General features: G+C 42.3%; 1 protein-coding gene across 2 annotated transcripts in view; it reads right to left on the bottom strand.

Annotated features, from left to right (window-relative positions):
- The window catches only part of LOC146985622 (A disintegrin and metalloproteinase with thrombospondin motifs 20), a 110,654-nt gene extending 104,048 nt beyond the window's left edge, over positions 1-6,606 (bottom strand). Inside the window, exons 1-3 of one of the 2 annotated variants that reach the window (XM_085778709.1) lie at positions 6,129-6,606; positions 5,532-5,896; positions 1,010-1,178 (exon numbers count right to left, since the gene is read on the bottom strand). In XM_085778709.1, the coding sequence (XP_085634835.1) occupies positions 1,010-1,178; positions 5,532-5,896; positions 6,129-6,219 (625 nt within the window). In that variant the 5' untranslated portion in view covers positions 6,220-6,606. The remainder of the gene's footprint in view (positions 1-1,009; positions 1,179-5,531; positions 5,897-6,128) is intronic. The other variant, XM_085778710.1, reaches the window with a different exon arrangement.
- Positions 6,607-19,899: the final 13,293 nt, after the last annotated feature.

Raw genomic sequence — 19,899 nt, 5'->3', positions numbered from 1 at the left:
ACTAGTTCAAAATTTTGAATTATGAACTATAAACAGAACTAGTTCATTTTAAAATCTGTGAACTGAACTTTGAACTAGTTCATGTACAAAGTGAACTTTCCCAACACTGTGGACTATGCTGGTTTTTAATGAAGGTTACGGGATGAAAAAGTCGACATTTAGACATACATCTGAATGATAATTACCATTCCTGGGAGAATCAGGAGACAGGGGTCACTCTCCAAGTCCACACTCACCCAGCTCTTAAGGGTGGGAGTATATTCAAAAGTGTCTCAGAGTGGGGGGCTGAGAGACCCTCCAGATTTCTCAGTCTCTGTTTACCACACACAGACCGAGTGAGTGAAAGGGCAAAGCATATTAAGGAGGTAGTGGCCTGGCCCATCAGGTCAGTTCCAAGTTCTTTAAACTGCCGCCTCACACAATGGCCACCACCGGGCGACAATGGCCGGGTTCAGACAACAAGCAAATCAAGCGGCCTGTACATAAAAGATTTATTGCACCTCCCAACAAAGGCCGCCCACAGAGCTCCCCACGAGGACAACTCTAAGGCGGTGAACTCCACTCGGTCAGCCTGCTTTCTCTTGAGGCGCTCTCCGCCACCCAAAGGCCTCTACCATAAAAATTCTAATGAAACTGGGGGAACTTTCAAGCAGCCTCCCAAGCGGAAAACCTCTCCGCTTCTTTTCATCACAATCACAGACTATAAAGTAATTATTCCTTCCCTCTGAGCCCCTGCCGCAGACTTTGGATTGAATGCTGCAGCATAACACAAGTAAAAAAAAAAAATAAAAAAAAAACAGCAGGCAGTGCTGCAGCTTAATTAAGTAGAGGAGTTTTTTTAACACCCCTTAATCAAGGCTGAAATCGTCTGGGTATCTTGCAAGCCAAAGATCGTGACTGAGTATAATTTGCATTCAAAAAGTAAATGAAGGTCATCAGAGGGTAAAGTGTTTGTGGGTGAAAGTCAGACAGACAGTGGTTATGCGCGTGTATTTAGGCAGTCTGTTACCTGAGGCACCGCATGGCTCCGTGCTGTTGTCGGTCCTCGAGATGTTCCTCTTCCTCTCATGTCGATAGACCAGATGAGGTTTGTTGTGCTCTTCGTCATATTCTTCCCCCGCAGTATTTAAAAGAGGCTCCAAGAAATATTCACCATGTTGCGTTGTAAAAGTTCCAATCTACAGAAAAAGGAAAGAGAGAGATAGGTGTCATTGACGGCTTTGGTATGAAGCGTGTGCTTACATGTGTGCGTTCTGTACTGGTTTTTACTGATATGGGACATAGTTCCATTGAAATAGGTTGTGATCTAATTGGCCTTTCTGTTTTGCCCTTGAGCACCAATGTGCACATTATTTCCATGCCTTTAAATAAAGGTCTTGTCTTTTTGGCAGGTGCCTATGGAAAGAACATGCTGACTCAGAAATGTCACAGAACATCTGTAACTGCGGGAATCAAGGGCATTTTAAAGCACCGTTTAAACATATTATTGATGAACAGATAAGCGGTCATGACATAGTAAACCACTTCACACCTTTAAGTGCTGTGGATGTTAATGTGGAGGGCTTGTTGTAACTATAAAAATGCCCCCCCACCCCCACCCCCACGAGCTGACACTGGGAGGAGTGACATCATCATACATGGACAGAGCTGCTGACAGAGGAATGCTAATATTGATTTGGCAGCTCAGTCGCTCACAAAGCTTCTTAGCTCACTCGGCCATGAGGCACAATGGTGTTTGTATGGTAATTTCATACGCACACTTAAACAGGATATTGGACACTGGAATGTTATCTTTGAGGCGGCGTTATCCCATAACCGTCCCCACGAGTGACGGACGTTTGACGATGGAAAACATACAAATCGGATATGGAAAAACATGTACAAACTGTATGCGCGTACCTTCCCTCTCTTGTCTTTCAAAGAGTGACGGATTAGTTGGCTCGCATGTGTGTGTAGCATACTTCCTTGTAAGTGCTACAAGCCCCGAGTGCTGCATGTGTTCATCATTGCACTTGTGAAAACATGACATGAGTAGAAACAACCGCATCAGAAGAAACAGACTCCAGAGCCTCACAGTGGCAACACTGTGTCTGCTTCTGATGTGTCTGTTCAGTTAATCAAAGTATTGACAGAATCCAATTATGGTACACTGCAGAACTGCGAGGCGAGTGTGTGGTGGATGACAGCTGGAACAGATGTGCAGGGGTGGAACTGAACTCCCTTTATTCAGATGATGTGAAAAATACTTTACCTGGAGAGATGGCTGAAACGGGTTTACCATTGCTCACTACTGAAGTCTTTGCTTTTTAGAATACGTATGTGCTGATACATTGCAGGCCCATTGCAGTTAAAGGGATAATTCACCAAAAATCGATAATCCACAAATTGTCTCACCGTCATGCTAAGGAAGGGTTTGGAGAATTTTCAGAGTCATCAAACCGCTTTTGGAGCCCCAGGGGGGTTCCGGCTGGCAACAGATTTTTAGTCTTGTTGAAGTAGTAGCTCTCAATGGCTCTCGCAGCATGTGCGAGATTTGCACATTTTCTTCCGTGTTAACATCATACATCCAGTGGTTTACAACGAACATCTCAGAGCAAATCTCGCGCATGCGCACAAACAGAGCCACTGGGAGCTACTACTACAACAAGGCTAAAAACAGAGATCAAATTATTTTTTTCCAAACAACTTTTTCATGTGGCGGCTTCAGGACACTTGGGTCAGTACGGACGAGCAGTATGGAGGTATCTGGATGTTTCATAGTTTGTGTTTTGGACAATTCAAAATTGAGCACTATCCGGCGCCATTACATGAAAATCCGTTGCCAGCCGGACCCCCCCTGGAACTTCAAAAGCGTTTTGATGACTGCAAAAATTTTCCAAACCCTTCCTTGGCATGACGATGAGTAGACAATTGGTGAGTTATCGATTTTGGGTGAAGTATCCCTTTAAGTAGTTCAGTTAATTTCATGTATTTGAACCGTGAGAAGAAACCAGTCCATCCAAATGACACTGATAGTGGATCAAAATATATTCCAGTTGACTGCTATACACACCTAACTAATTATAAATCATCCAGGTTTACAGAGCATTTACCTGTGTGCTTTAATTATCAATGAGAAATCCAATCATGTGAATCATATGAGTTAAGCCAACATCCTACTCTGAGCCTCTTGAGTTAACTCTTGGCCTTTTTTTAATGTACTTTAGAGACTTCTCCCTGTGTGTTTAAAAAGATGACTCAAAACCTGTTTTGTCTCATTTGATTGCGAGACTTCTTAAGTTTTGTCTCAGATTAAATGAAACATGAGATTGTTACTGCTATAACTACTACTGTAGTGAGCTAAACGTAATAAATGACTCATATGGTGAAACAACTGGTGGATGTTGTCCAGTGGCTTGTAAATCACGGTGAGTTAACTTTAATTAGATGGTTATCATGGGTGAGCCTTTCTGAAGTTCTCATGTGGTGTTAACGAAAGGCTGAACAGACAAATGCTCTGTTTAGTCAATGGAGGGGGCAGAGTTTCAGGGTTTCCCAGCATTAGCTCAGCAGCAACTCTGGCAAAAAGTCTGAACGGACCACAATGTTGCTGTTCAATAGCTGGGTGCTGAACTGGACCTTACAAGTTGGGGGCTCCTATTTAAAGCAAGGTCGGACTCATGACATGGATGGAATGACTGTTGGCACACATCTGTTTGATTAAACCCCACGCAGGCGCTCTTCATTCTCCCGTGGGCGCTGTGTCACGCAAAAGTGACAGAGAGTTGCAGTCAATCTCTGAAGTTAAATAGGACATAAAGGTGTCATGGGCCTGATCTTTGCACAGAGGTACATCACTCGGTGCTGGAATGAAGATAGCCTCATTTCTCTCAGGACAGTGACTCACCACACACTTCTATTGTGTGGGTGAGCTAATGTTTCCCAGTGTGAGCAACACAACCTTCACTGGTAGACGTCTCCTCCTCACAGCGATTCCCCTCTTTTCTGCCCGTCACAGCTCACTTTGAAAAGGCCAAAAGCTCCTCAACCCCGCCTCCCCCCCTCCCTTCTTCAACCACCCCCCCAAATTCCCCCCTGGGGACGGCTTTGAGCAACTCTGGACGAAAGGGGAACCTGCTTTTTCTAGAATGACCCCTTTGTTTTAGGGCTTAATTATTCCTTAATGACCTCATCCCAACAAAATGTGCCATGGCCATTAAGCCCCAGTGATCAGATACGGACACATTTATGACCCAATAGCCTCTGGTGCTGTCTCCATTGTCCTGTCATTCTCAATGAGTGATGATGCGGATAAGCAACAAAGATTGCTTGAAAAAGGATGCAAACATGTTTGGATAAGCGAGTCATACATCAAAGTTGGCCAGAGGGGCAATTAAAAAGTTTATTACCCCGATAATTCCAGCATACCTCGTGTCTTAAACCGCTACACAAACATGACGGAACACTTTAGGTGGTCGTGATGGTCCCTTCTCTCAAAAGCCACGCTGGATGACGGCGGAGATCATTTACAATCACTTTATCATGCCAGGTTTCAACAGGAGGGCAATCACCACATGCATTGTCAATGCACCAGTTCAAAACAGCCTGAAAGTGCAGCTGACACCTATTCTGTGACATGCTATCCTGGTACTGTACACAATGCACCTACCTAAAATAAGGACAGGGAGGGAGTGGTTACCTCCTGTCTGTGTGGCAGTGGCCAGCCAGACACCCCCACCACACACACACACACACATCACCACGATCCGGCTGGCGCGACTAAGGTCAACCCCCTGCCCCCGGACCAGTAACCTTATGTGACCCATGAAGTCATCCCCTTCAGCACTTATCAGATTCTCTCACACAGGAGTCAGCAAATCAAATGACTGGGAGGGCGTCAGGATCCTCATATGCCACAATGGGGCTGTAAACTCATTACTACCCAATAAATCCATTACAGCCCCATAAGAAGAAGACGGTGATAAGGAGCAATCAGAAAGTAAACAGCTGCTTCATGTCTGTTTGAAGCTGCAACTAATTATCACTTTCATTTATGATTGATCATATTTTCTTTCCTTTAAAAAACTATGGAAAAACTAAATGCAAAGATATTAATAAAAGCAAGTCATTCCATTGGTGAAGTTGGAGTTTATGTTGGATTATATATATAAAAAAAACTGATCGATTTTCTAATATAGTCTACATCACTCTTCTTTTCTTGCCCTCTCACAGCAGAGTCAGCCAAAGAGCAGAAACCCTTGTTGGAGCTGTTTGGAGCTCTTGGTGTCTCTTGCTCAAGAGCACTTCAGCTGAAGAGTGGATGCCCCATTCACTAACACTACTACCCCCTCCTGATGCCCGGACTGCACCGTGCAACAGCAGCATCACCCCCACAAGGCAGTCAGTGCGCTCTCCTCCTCTGTGACATAACTCCAATAACACTCAGACCTGCATGTTTGATTGATTGAAATAGGAAGCAGCGTGCAGACACTGCCGACATCATCATCTGAACTTATAACATATTCAAGAGGTGGTTATAAGTCAGTACTCACAAGGCCAGTGCATAGGCTGAAGACGGCGGGGTGCTCGCTCTTGGCGTTGACGTGTCCGCGGAAAAAGCAGTGGCGCATATCGGCCGGGTCCTGGAAGTAGCTGGAGTCCGTGCCGTTGCTCTGTTCCGCTCCCAAGTGTGTCACTGTGTAAGAGGGGGCGATGAAGCCCGAGTCCGCGCTCAGATTGAGATGAAAGCGTTCCCCGAATGCATCAATCCTGTAGTGAACCCGTAAACCCGACAGGTCGTCATTTAAACTTCTCCGTCTCCTTCTGAAGTGCAATGTGTGGGGGAATGATTCTCCGAAGTCATTCACACGGAGCGGGGTGATGATTTCATACGATGACAGCTGCTGGATGAAGCTCTCTGCACGGGGGAGAGAGGAGGAGAAGAAGATAAAGAAGAAAAGTCAGGGGGAAAGTTGTGATTCGCGGACAAATAAGCAGAAAAGCGTCAATGCATTCAAGTCAGCTGCAGACTGACAACCCCACTGAACACCATGCATCACTTTCCAACACCACAAACTACTGTTAAAACACCTCCAGCCTCTCTTATCACTCCCGCCGTCTTTACTCATAAATCAAAAACAAAACACTACCTTGTTTTGGATGCAATCGATATTGCAAAGTGTCCCGGACAAGTGCTGACAGATGACACATTAGTCCAACCAGCCAGATTGCAAACTGCATGATTTGCTCCGCTGAGGAAAACCTGCAGGCTGTCGTCTCCAAGGCACTAACCCTCCGTCTCTCCCGAGCGGCTCCCCAGCTCCCTCTCCCCTTTTCCCCGGCTTGTCAGCAGCAACAGGTCGTGGGATCCGTGGAGGCTCTCTGCAGTCTTGCAAAGTGCACTGGCCTCATCGCATTGCTAAACGTGCATCCACTACTACCCTCTATGAAGGCGAACTATTTATGACACATTCATTCCCCCCACTGACGAAAAAATGATTTAAAAAAAAATGCTGCCTAATGTAAACTGCAGTCTATACTGAAAGGAGGGATCAGTGCCAAGTCCGCTTTCCCCTTAGCCATCCCTAGAACACCCCTTGCACCCTAAGCACTCACCAACTGCGAAGCAACGCCCCTATAGGCTCCCTGAGCCAATAGTGAGTGCGCCTTCGACCACCACACATGGGGCAGGCTCCAGTGAAGCCGAGAAATCAACTCTGGTGTCAACCACTATGTGAAAATCACCCAAAGCAACGAAATCATCTGAAATTCAGGATTTTTTTTTTCTCAGCAATGATTATGATTATGATTATGATTATGATTATAAAGTAAAATATGAATAAAACACAAAGAAACGGAAAACTATGCCAGAGTAACATAAGTGACCCAATGTCCTTATTTTATAGTAAAGTCTTTTAATTTGAGCATTTATAAAACAGCTGATCAGACTTTTTTTCCATACACTTACGATGCCTCTGATGTGATCATATAAAAGCCTTAGACTGTAGAGCTGGACTTGGATATATTGGTTGGGTCTGTATATCAGCTGCATGGATCATGCCATGAGCCAACTTCTGAGTGATAATATCTGTATTGGCTGAATTGCAGCCCATAAGTAACCCCAGTTCAGATATAACAAAGATATAAGGTCAGTGAAAACCATGTCCCGGTTAAATAGTTCGTCCACCAGAGAGCACTGACAAGTGGTGCTGGGTATTCAGTAATGTGTTGGCACTAGACCGCCTGAGTGGAGCTGGAACATCTGAGTTCATTCCCAGAGAGGAGAAAACTAATGAGAAAAATCCCACTGACATTTGTAACTAGATGTTAATGACTGAAAATCCATCTTTGGAGCAGAATGTCCCACAACAGTGTCACCTGACTTTGCTCCATACTGTATGTTTAGATGTAAGGGCAGCTGTATTTGTTGTTTGTTTTGAAAAATATTCATTGACAGATTCATGATTTTTGTTGTTTTTGATGTTTTTAAGCAGCTTTGAGTCATCACCATTTCACCTATAATCAGCTCAACAGGAGAGCTGAGTTCATAGGCAGGTCAAGGGGTCACTGTTAGCTCACATCTCTGACAGAGATACAACCACAGAGTTATGAATACAGTTAGGAGAGACGGAGCCTTGGTGCTTTTGATGAATGAAATCAAGAAACAATGACATATTTTAGTGGAGACAGATTTGTCTTAGACTTTGGATGATGAACTCCACATGATTCTTCATAATGACATAAACGATGTAAAATACCAGATGAGATATCTCATTGAGCTACATACAGAGGTTTGCCTTTTGTTTTGTTTTTTTCTAGTTATGAGTTGTGTCATATTTAGAATTTCAGTGATTAACTTACTAATTTATAGTTATCACAGGAAAACTCTGTTTAGAGGTTGTTTTTTTCCGCTGCCTTGCCAGGAGAGTGCGACAGGGAAATGATATTGTTAAGAGATGTTGGGTGTGTGAACCCTATGCACTCCCTGCGGATTGGAAATGTTTGTTTAAGTTATATGTGAATGTAACCCCATCAGATCAGCTATTTTTAACCCTCAGTACTGGCGTCAGAACGGAAAGCCCTCTTTTCCCTAACACTTATCATAATCAGCCTTTATTGAAGCTGTCAGAGGTACTGGGTCAAGACTTTGAGCCATTGTTATTTCTGTTTATATTGTAAACAGATCAAGAGGAGTTGTACTATAATGAGGATCATAAAGGAGGGAGTTATTTGAGAACTGACGTATCGGAACTATACTATGTATAGGCGTATCTAACTCTTATGTTCTTGTGTGATAAAGTTTTGATATCGGCTTCATAAGAGTGTATGATTGTAGTCTGAATTTAATACTGTTGAAAAGACTTAGTTACATAGTAACTCATGGGAAAATATTAGGCACTCGAAGCACAAAATAATTAGCACGCAGGGCATTATCAACCATTCTTCACTGTCATCCACTTCCTTGGCCATGATGTGGTCAGCTTCTCGTTAATCATTTGGGCACGTAAAGTCTAACACAAAGTTGATGGACGTGTGAAAGGAGTCTTGTTTTTCATGTCCTTTGAAGACTAATGTCACAGCATTGTGAGTAATTAGACTCGGTGGGCTCACCGGAAACACTTTTGGCTCCTGTAAGCTCTTTCTTAGACACAAAACATCTAGTCTCCAAGACATGGGTATTACTTCTTAAAGGTCTCTCTCTCACTCCTCTTTCTCCCACTGAACCTCGTGGTTTCATGGACACGTTTCAGCTAAAAAAAAATCAGTGTGGTCAGTGGTAGACCAACTGGTTTACCACTTCAGTTCTTATTCTGGTTTCGCATCATATCAGACATGGTCCTGGCATCACTGCAAATTATGCTCTGCTGGAGTTTCCCCTTCGCTCGGATTTTGTTTCTTTTTGTATTTTATGCGTCAGTTTGTGTCTTGGAGTAATTCTTATGTGGACACACCAATAGATTCCAGAGTTTTCATCGCAATGCTCGATTAAAGTCTCTAATACAGGAAGTGAAGCTGCAACAAATGGGAAAATGAAAAGCACATCTGGGAACAGTTCAAATAACACAACAAGATTCACATATTCCTATCGTAAATAACATGCATGAAAGGATGGACAGAACCACTCTGAATGCACCGTGGCGTGGTCTCAGTGTAGAAGTCAGGCTGGCTAAGCTGCATCTGCATTTCAGAGCTCCTGAGATGAAGTCATTGTTATTTTTGGGCAAAATCTCTCTACTGTAAGTCGTCTGATGCCTCCCTGATGTGTTATTCATCCAGTCTCCGAGCCTCCTGTGAGGCTATTCATTCCACTCAAACCACTGTCACTGGTTCTTTCATCGTTAAGATCCAAGAGTGACAATGTTCAAAAAGACATGAATTTGAATTTGACGAACATAAGCAAAGTCGTGAGGAGAAGCCACATTTACACAGAGCTTCAGTTTGTAGTGACGCCGATAAAAGCTGTGTTTAAAGAAAGGAAACGTTTCTCTGGTGACAGTCGGGGCTACAAAATGTCACTTTAAAAGAATTTGTAAGTTTTGCTATTGCTACATAGCCGACAAGTTTATTCAGTCTAGAAAAGTTCAGCATTTTCCTCAGAAGAGCTGTCTCCAGTGGTGGAAAGCAAACTTTGTGTTTTGCTTCCATTGCTTCTTTTCTAATACTGACAACAGCCTGCTCTGCTAGCTCCAGAGCGATAAGACTGTCTCATTTTCTGATATGAGTCACTGTAGTATCCAGGCTGGCTGGAACAAGTAGCTGTTCATGTTAATATTGGCTATGTAGCAATAGCAAAACTTACAAATAGCTCCTTTCTGTTTTATGGAAGAGGGAGTTAAGGCAAAAGGATTCTAAAAAAGTTTAAAGTATTTTTTTAATGAAAAATAATAATGGCTCCCAGATGTGCAACCTTTTTAATGCTGCAGACCTACATGTAATGGACCTTGGCATAGCTACAGGTGCCAAGGCCTCTGGCTATCACTTTAGCTTCACTTCACCCAACCAGCCGCAAACTAGCTCTTACCACCTACAGCACATTTTGAAGTTAGGAAAATGACTGGATAGCTTATTTAGGAGTGAGTGTGGCTACCCACATACTCATTATGCTCCACAGATGCCATGGTTAATGAATGAAACATCCCCAATTTCTGCCAGATGTAGGCTACAGAGTCATGAGTCAGTTTCAGCCCTAGGCCTCTATACATCATGGAATCCTCAAATTTGGAGCGTGCTCCCACTGCTAAAGGCCCAATCCATCTTGGTCGTGTGGATTAATGGTTAAAAAGAGCACTGATATTCACCAGCCCCCATTAAGCCAGTGACATATGCATTTCTTATATATCTCAAACAAAATGCAGCAGGAAGTTACCCCCCCAGTAGCCCCTAATTGTGGACATAATGAGGTCATTGCTTCACAGATCAAATGACAAAGTATTAATAACAAAGTGCTGGTCAGGGGTTTGTGGGTTTCCACAAATTATCTCATTGTCTTAAATAAGCAATAATACATCATGGACAGGCCCTCATCTGTTCTTGGCCCTTGGCCACAGTTGACCCCACTGGGTCAGGGGAAAAGGGAGAACTAATGACTGAGGACCTGGTTCATTCTCACTGTTAAGCAGTAACCTAAGTAATTAACATACAAAAAACAATGAGATGTTAGGATACATTGTGGCATTGATTGAGTACTCTCATCATGCTTCACCTGAGTTGTAGTTTCCACTTTCTATTAATTTTGCACCTCATCATTTGAGAATAGAGTAGCAGCTGCATGTCTGTTTTACTTGCTAGCACATCAACCACTGTTTAAAAGTTGAACTCCAGCAGCGTGTGAATGTGAAAAAAAAATGTGGCAAAGGTTTGTCCCCTTATGGGAGCAATCAATTGTGGTGAACCAGACATCAGTGGAAATCATGCATGGTACATTTGATTTTATGGGTTTTGATGGTTTGTGGTGCTGACCAGAAGGTATAATGACATGTCTGGCCTAATTCTCCTTAATATTTTTTATTGCGCACAAGTGTCGCACATTTCTCAGGTTTGTTTTCTCCCTTTTTAGTTAAGTCTGTGTTTGTACAATAAAATATTAGTTTTATTTGTCATTCTCTTTAATGTTCCCTTGTTTGATCTTACTCCATCAGTCATTAACTCAGTGTTTTGTTTTGACATTGATTATGCTTATTGCTAAGTTGATATTAGTTGGCTATTTTAATTCAGTGTGATACAACAGTATGACTTGACAGATTTGACTTAAATACAGTGGCTGTCATATTTGCATTGAGCTAAAACTAAATTACTATGTCATCACATGATCATATCATATTACACTGAATCAGCATCAGAAAATGAATACTGGAGATTCCTGATTTCCAAGAATTTATGTACAAAGCATCATTCACTTTGTCCTACTGTGCACTAACTAAATGCAGCAGTGGAAGCTCTTCCACTGACATGTCAGGTGATTTATCATCCAGGGTTCGAACCCCCCTCTTAACCCCGCCCTCTCATACCCCAAACCTGAGTAAAGCCCAGGCCTGAGAGCTCAAACAGCTCCGGAGTCACTCTCCCTCTTACGGTTCAATGGGTTTGAACTCCCCCAGTCATAACAGTGATCTATACCTCCTGATATACATCAGGGCCTTGTCTTTGCCAACCACTCCTCGCAGTGTCGCAACCTCTGCTTTCCTCGATGCATATTTGCACGTGTAAGAGGTCTCCAGTGTGCAGACTGTAATGTGACCACTCCTCCCTCAAGGGTTCACCAAAAAACTGCAACACATCACAGCGTGCTGTTGTAGTTGCGGTTGACAACAAATTTCGTCATGACAATTCGCAGATCTTGGGAAACAAGGAAATATGTCGCCTTAGCATAAAACAGGAGTGTTGCAACAAGATAAATACTGGTGCTGACCTCCTGATGTACATGAATCTGCATGGTGCAATGATTTTGAATCCTCAGAGCGTAAATAAAAAAGTCACTGGGGTGTAGACGGGAGGTTAGTGTGTCACCGGAGGAGTTACCATAACATACTGCCCCCCCGTCTCTGTCATATCTCTGCTCCCACTCGCTCCCCCTCTCTGACCGTTCAGGTGCTTCTCATGGTGCAGTGATCAAGGAGCTCGGCCACCTGAGACTTGTGTTGGCTTGCTCTGCAGATTAAGCCCCCCCCAACCTCTGCTCCATCCCCAAAGAGGCTTCCACCCCCCCATTGCCAAAACGAAGCTTCATAAGCTGCTGAATTCCAAGTGCCCTTTAAACACAGTGGTCTGTCAACCTCTTTCCTGCTCCCATTGAGTGAGGCATTGTCTGTCTCAGCCCTGCAGGCAGCTGTAAAACAATGTTAAAGCGGCGCTCTCTCACCACTCTGCTGAGTACTGTCTCGCTGACGAATCATCATATTATGGCAGGATAACAGAATGAGATTGACGGAAAAGAAAGAGATTCCCCGTTTGCTGAAAGAAATGAAAGAACCAGGTTTCCAGTTTTACATTGTGACAACCGTGTTAAAGACAGATGAGTAAATACAGGATGAGATCACGCTGCTTTCACTGATCCTATATTTTGACCTCCTCTTTTCATGGCAGGGTCCATGTTTTTTTATACTGCTGAGGTTATTTCACCACAGGAAAAAACAAGGAAGTTGATACATGTACAACAATACTATTTGTGGGTCTACACTTTCTTAATTTGTTCTTTCCTGACTCTAAATTGGACGCTGAGAGACACAAACTGATAACTGCAACAGAGCAAACGGAAACAGCAGAGTGAAGTCATAATTCTTCAGGAGTTAATCCCGACAAGAGGCCTCCTGGGACAATAATATGTAAGTCATTAAAGTCATTACTATTTTCTCTGACCAAATCAAACTCTGAAAGAGAATGTTAGCACACTTTCCAAAACAGATGTGTAAAACTAGATCATATATTTACCCCAAATTCTCTCTAAAGCTAACTTCAGACTTCATCCAGACACAACTCATGCTCAGCATTTAGATTCAACTATCTATGAATATTATACACTATTTTAATAACAGACTCTGTTGGAGTTTCTACCATTTGGAAGCAGCATCTCACCACCACAGAGGTGTTAAATGATCTCTTTTCTGTTCCTGGTCTGTGTCTTTTTGCAGACCAGATTTTTACCATATGTGAGCTCAGTCACTAAATAGTTTTCACCTTAGAGGCAACAGCCCGATTCCAAATATGCAGAACATTTCAAACTCCCTCATCTGTAGTTTGTGACCACTCAGCTGATCCCCTCCAGGTCCAAACACTTACTTGGCTCTGTAACTGTATACATTTCCACTGCTAATAAGGACCGTAGGGACACCGAGACGTGAGGAAAAAGGGGGCTGTGTGTGTGTGTTTTTTGGGATAGACGAGGGGTGTCATAAAGACCTAAATTAATGCATCACATGATGGTATCAATTACTCTAAAATGGGGAGACAAATCATACAGTCAAGTGAAGTGAGATCATGTTTAATGCTGAAAATGACTTTAAAAAGACCAGTTACCATGGTGAGGATCGGGGGTCATAAACTGTAATAAGAAATCACGCTCATAAACGTTACATAGAGAGGACGATGATCTAAAGAGAAGGTATGCAAGTGTTTCACGCCCAGGACATATCTACAGGGACCCCACTCACAAATGACGCCTGCTACGCAAGTCATGTGACCATGTGTGAGCGCTTAGGTTTCACTGAGGAGTGTATTGACTTTCTACAGTTGTCTGCAGGCAATCACGCATCCATCCCCAGGACAGAATTAGTGGGTGCTGATTTCTACTGACGTTTTTCTCACATTCCTCCCAAGTAGGTGTTAATTTCTCTTTTGTTTCTCTCCAGCAAATGGAAATAGTTTTTTTAATCCAATATTGTTATTATTACAGTATTAAAACCTTTATTTAAAAAGGTTTGTCCCATTGAGATCTCTTTTGCAAGAGAGACCTGGCCAAGAATGGCAGCACATAAAGTTTCAAACACATAGTCACATTAATCATAGACAAAAAAAAAACAAGAAACAAATGGAAGACAAATAACAATTGAAAATTTCAAGATTAGTTAAAATAATTTACAAGATTAGTCTAAAAATAAAACATTTGCACTCAAATAAAACGATAGATAGATAGATAGATAGATAGATAGATAGATAGATAGATAGATAGATAGATAGATAGATAGATAGATAGATAGATAGATAGATAGATAGATAGATAGATAGATAGATAGATAGATAGATAGATAGATAGATAGATAGATAGATAGATAGATAGATAGATAGATAGGTTCCAGCAGCAGCACAGCACCGACCATACATTTAAAAAAAAGCACAGATCAATATAAAAATATAAAATATAAAGTGCATTTCAGGGCTAAAAGAACAGTAATAAATACTAAGTATATTAATCTTCCCCATCTCGATTCAGAGATACCAGACTTTGGAGTTTGAGCTCTGAATGCAAAATATGTGATTCCTCACACATCATGCCGACACAAATAAGCTTTTAAGTTTGCGCGGTCCTTATCGTCAGGCAGGTTGACAAGAGGAAACATTGTGACATCAGATGCCAGCACTTACTGCAGGACAGACATCAATCTGCCACCTGAAATGTCTGCAGACCGTGACTGAAAGCCACAAAACTCACCAGCACTCACCACGCTTTATTCAAAAGTATATGACCAGGAGGCAAAATGCTGACCACTTCATTTTGCAAGGCCTTGCATTTTTTGTGTGTCGCATTTAGTATAGTGGACTAGACTGATGCAGTGGTGATAAGTGACAGAGGCCATGCCAGAGACAGCTGCCAGTGTTTGGGATATTAACAGCTGTGAACTTTAAGCGAGCAGTGACTCATGAGATTTAATGACAGTCCAGCAGGGGGTCCTTGGATCTTTCTTCTGCTCTACTTATAGTATACACATAACATCCTGGAGACGGGGCCATGTGCGTGAAGTCATGGGTAAAGATGGCTCTGGTCCCAACTTGTGTGTTGGGTTTTAATAGTAACACTAAATAGCCTGTCACAACATACACAACGATCACGCCTGTTTGGGCCGGTGATTCCCACTGTCTGTCTTTTTATTGTTTCGCAAATTTCTGTCTTGGCTGCATTTGAATTGCCTTTCAGCCTTTGCCTTTGCCTTCCAACAAAAACATATGATTTCTTTTAGAAACATGAAATAAGGAGATACAATTTGAAATTCAGTTACTAGTCTGGGCATCACTTGGACACTTGTGGATAAATCATTTGTTTACTCCCAAGTTTGATCTGGAATTTGTCCATGGTGCAGATGCAGAGCTTGTTGCAGGAGCTTCTGATGTGAGCAGGCTTGTACTAAAGGAAAAGCCTATGTGATGGAAGCCTGTATCCAGGAATCACAATCAGCATATGGAACATCCCATTTTTATTGCATACATTGGTTTTCTTGTTATTGTAATTAACAATATTTATGTGAAATAATCTGTTAGTAACCACTGTATACATCCCTTACTGTTTGGGAAATTGGTATATTGACTGTCTATCAAGCCTAGCAAACAGCTTAGCTTATTGAAAGTGGGTGAGACAGTTTGACTGTAAAGGTTCCTGATAGACATATACAGTATGTTTAAAGGAATAGTTCAGCAAAAAATGAAATTCAGTTATTATTGACTCACCCGCATGCTGATGAATACTCCGGAGTAGTAAAAGTGCATCTGGAGACCCGGGAGGGGGGTTCGTAGTCCAACGAAATCCTTATATGAGAGTCAATAGCGCCCGATATAATATTCCTCCTTACTGCTCGTCCACTGCAATCCAAGTGTCCTGAAGGGATATAGTCCAGAGTTTACTCAAAATGACGCCATTTAGGACTATTTTACAGCCTCAACAGCAGTGGCTCAGGCAGTAGAGTGGGTCGTCCAATAACCAGAGGGTTGGTGGTTCGAATCCCGCTCTCTCCCAGTCTCTGTCGTAGTGTCCTTGGGCAAGACACCTTACCCACCTTGCCTCGTGTGAATGTGTATGAATGATCATGGTGGGTATTGGGTAACAATAGAAAAGCGCTATATAAATGTAATCCATTATTATTATTATGTATTGGGCTCTGATGTTTACACACATGAACGTGAGAGCGCGCCCCAGGCAAATTCAATACAGCACTGTTAAGCCTGTAAAAATGTGCTAAATGGCGTTGTTTCGAGTAAACTCTGGACTATTCCTTTTGAGGAATAAAACACTTATCCGGATGTTGTTTACACATTATTGTTAATTTAAAGATTGATGAAATTACGCACTGCATGTTAATTAGTTAGCATTAGAGGAGTACAATTAAACCTTCTAGACAACCAGGCTGGATGTTTTCTCCCTGTTCCTCCCATGCAGCTCTCGCTCCGTACTTCACCCCCAGAAATGAGAGTGGTATCGATCTTCTCATCTAACTCTTGAAAAGTATATACAGTGAGTGTGTTTTCTCAACATGCAGCCTTGCCTTGGCCGTCCCCTGCACTCTTGTCTCTCAGACTAAATACAGATATGTTCAAACCCTTCTAGTCCACCAACCTCTCATTTCGGTTTCCACAGGTCAGGATTAACAGGTGATGTTTGGATATCTTAGAGCTCAGGGGGAAATTACTTTACTCCATTTGCTTCCTACTTGATGGCTTCATGCCCCGCGATGACATCCATTCTGTTTATATACACAAAACACACACAAACATACACACACACACACACACACACACACACACACCCTTAAATTTCCTGTCCCCCTGTCCCATTAGCACTGTCATGTGGTTTGGCATCAATAAGCCTGTGGCAAGGGTCAGTTTTCATACCACCAGCGCTTCAGAGCGAAATGAAGTTTCCATACACAATATTCTCAAGGTTTTTAATCTAACTGACCTTTGCATTTGTCCATAAGTGTTCGGACATGTTATTGCACCTAACAATTGGCCAAAATTTTCCATGGTTTTGAAAAGAAGAGGAGAAATTAGAGGATAAACTAATAAATCCCCATGGACCACATGGCAGGACAACTGCTGCACTATTTGTGACCAGTAACCAAAATAACAGCGAGGTCACATGGGGAAGACATAGATAACACCATCCAATGAGAGCGTGATGAGAGAGAGAGGCAGAGGATGAGCTTCACTTGACTGCTCTCTATGTATGTTGTTGATCCCTCAAAATACCTGATGCATGGACACTATATGTTCCTGTATTGTGCTGGATTTCTCAATATGGTGGGAGCAATAATAGAATATAGCATTAGTATTACTTAGTGACCACTGATTCAAATCTGACATTTCAACCTATAGGCTCTTTCTCCTAGGCCTTACCCAGGTAACCTGCTATCTTCTTGTGGTTTAGAGAGCTAACCTCTTGTTTATCTCTGGACAAAATTTCTTACACTCTTAGACAGGAGGTATTTCAGAAAGTGTGGGGTCGATTCATCAATTACATGAAGGGCAATAATTTTATCTGGACTGTATGATGATGTATTTTCTGTGGACTCGTGATTATGTGCCTTCATTGGGGAGGCCCTTTGGCCACCATGTTTTTGTATCATTTTGTTGGTACTGTTGTATGGACCATGTGTGCCAAAAAAAAAATTGGCACTGACCGTGTCATTTTGGGTCTTTTTGTTGTTGTTGTTATTTGTTCTTGTCTTTTTATAAAATGAAAATGTAATAAAGAGATAGTTAAATAAATCTCGCATTTCACTTTTCATCTTCTCACATATTTCTTTGGCATGGTGTGTAAACTACAGACAGGTATGTTTGTACACACTGGGAGGAAAAGCAGGTCGGCAGCTTAGGTTAGCAAGCGTGTCCTGAGTACAGAGAGTGTTAAGGGTCAGGTCAGAAGAAGTGCTGTTAATCAAAATGTTTAAAGTCTGTATATCTTTTAAATTGCACGTTGTCTCTGAAGATACGTCAAACAGAAAATTGTTGTGTGTTGTCAACAGTAAATGGTAAATGGACTTGCACTTATGCACTTTTCTAGTCTATTGGACCACTCAAAGCGCATGTAGGTCACATTAACCCTTTCACACACATTCGCACAGCGCGGGAACTAACCATTCAAACACATTCATACACCCAGTGGACGCATCGGGGGGCAAGTGTGGATTCAGTGTCTTGCCCAAGGACACTTCGACATGTTGACTGGAGGAGCTTGGATCCACCAAAAATTTAAAAATCCTACATTTTAAATGTACATTTTATAATTTTTTTTAATAGAAAAAATGTAAATGAAAAAAATTCAGCTCCAACTGAAATCGCAATATCTGCCCACAAAATCACAATATAGTATAAACTACAATTTGGATTTGGACACCACTGAGCCTTATGGTCTCAACAAAGAAATTAACTTGTCTTGTTTTCAAGACATGCATGGCTGCTAACTGCCTGTATATTATTTTGTCTTTTGTTTCTACATTGTATTGTATTTGTAACATTTGCATTAGGCTGTCATTGTAATTGTGCTGTGAGGTGTCACATGAGCTGTTTTCGATGACATGGCTCTCCTGCCTCTCCTATCAGAGACACAGGCACCCTAAAGCTGTCATTCATAAAAATGCTATGTTTGCTTTGAAGAAGACTTTGTCAAAACATTAGCAATCGCACCCTAATAAATTGCCAAAATTGACCATGTGCTCCATCTTTACCTGCCTAGTCACAATATTGTATCTTCTGCATACCATGCAGCCCTACTTACTGTAGAATATGATGTAGAGACCAATTTCCACACTGAGACATAGTGCTGACCTACCTACCTACCCACACCTCTGTGACCAAACACCTGCCCAAATACTGCACAATGAGCAGCATCCTAACACCAAACAGCACCATCACCCTGCTGTCTACCACAGCACGCCTGTCAAAGTCATGTTTGAAATACTGGAGAAATGTTTCAACCTGTAATAAATTCCAATAGACTGTTTCAATTTGAGGCACACGTTTGACGAAGCTCCTCACTGGAAAACAGCTGTCTGACAGTCTGAAGCTGATCCTCCTCACCAGCCTCAGAGTCTTCACTAACTAAATGTATCTTAGATTAAAAAAAAACAACGATTTAAATGCATAACACAAGATTAAATCTCACTGGTTTGGGCTCATAGCTTTTGAACATAGTGCCATTGATGTTTCGTGGGGTCATTGGGTAACTAAAGCTTTTCAACAACAGATTCCCTTGGCCCAGGTGACACAGTTGGGTAGATCAGACCCTGGGTCATATCCAAGTAGCTTGTGTTGTATGTATGTCCTGCCACAGATCCTGATCCACAGGCACATTGATGCCTTCTGTGCAGCCATGGTTTCCTTGGTGGCTCTTCCCCTATTCCCAGTAACTTCAGTGAAGCTTCTGCATCCAACCTTGATGGGGTCCCCCAACCCTTGTTTCAGCATTCCACTTCCTGATAATGTCTCCCTTCCTCTCAAAAACACCCACCATCCCTTTTTGCTATCTGACCTTGGGTTCTGCTGTATCCTCATTCCAGTCTTGACTAAACTGATGAACTGCCTCGTTGTCTGCTGTGTGAGATCCCTGAGCCGATAACATCAGATATGACCGTCAGTATTTGGATGCAGCAGCAGTGGTACTGTACTGTAGCATCCCTGTCCCAGAGCTTGAGGACAGCAGCTCAGGATATGCTCCAGTGATTCTCTTCCCTGCTAAACCCATGGAGAAAAGAATTGATAAGCTGGGGAGGACATTGTAAACTGATTGGACGAGGGACTTCATCCATTGTGGCTGAGACTTCCAGAGTTCTGCTCTTTACCCTGTTCCCATTGAGTCCAAACACGCTACTGGAGCAAGGTTCCTCTGTCTCACCTCAGGCTTCTTTCTAAGCTTGCAAAACACAGCTGCTCAGCACAACCAAAATCTAAGATAAATTGAATCAGGTACAGATTAAGCACCAGCTAAAGAAGCTTTCATTT

The sequence above is a fragment of the Trachurus japonicus genome, chromosome 6, assembly GCF_045865225.1.
Source record: "Trachurus japonicus isolate A0001 chromosome 6, Traja_1.0".
NCBI classification, from domain to species: domain Eukaryota; kingdom Metazoa; phylum Chordata; class Actinopteri; order Carangiformes; family Carangidae; genus Trachurus; species Trachurus japonicus.
Note: the sequence above shows the minus strand (reverse complement) of the source record. Positions and strands in the feature narration are given on the sequence as shown.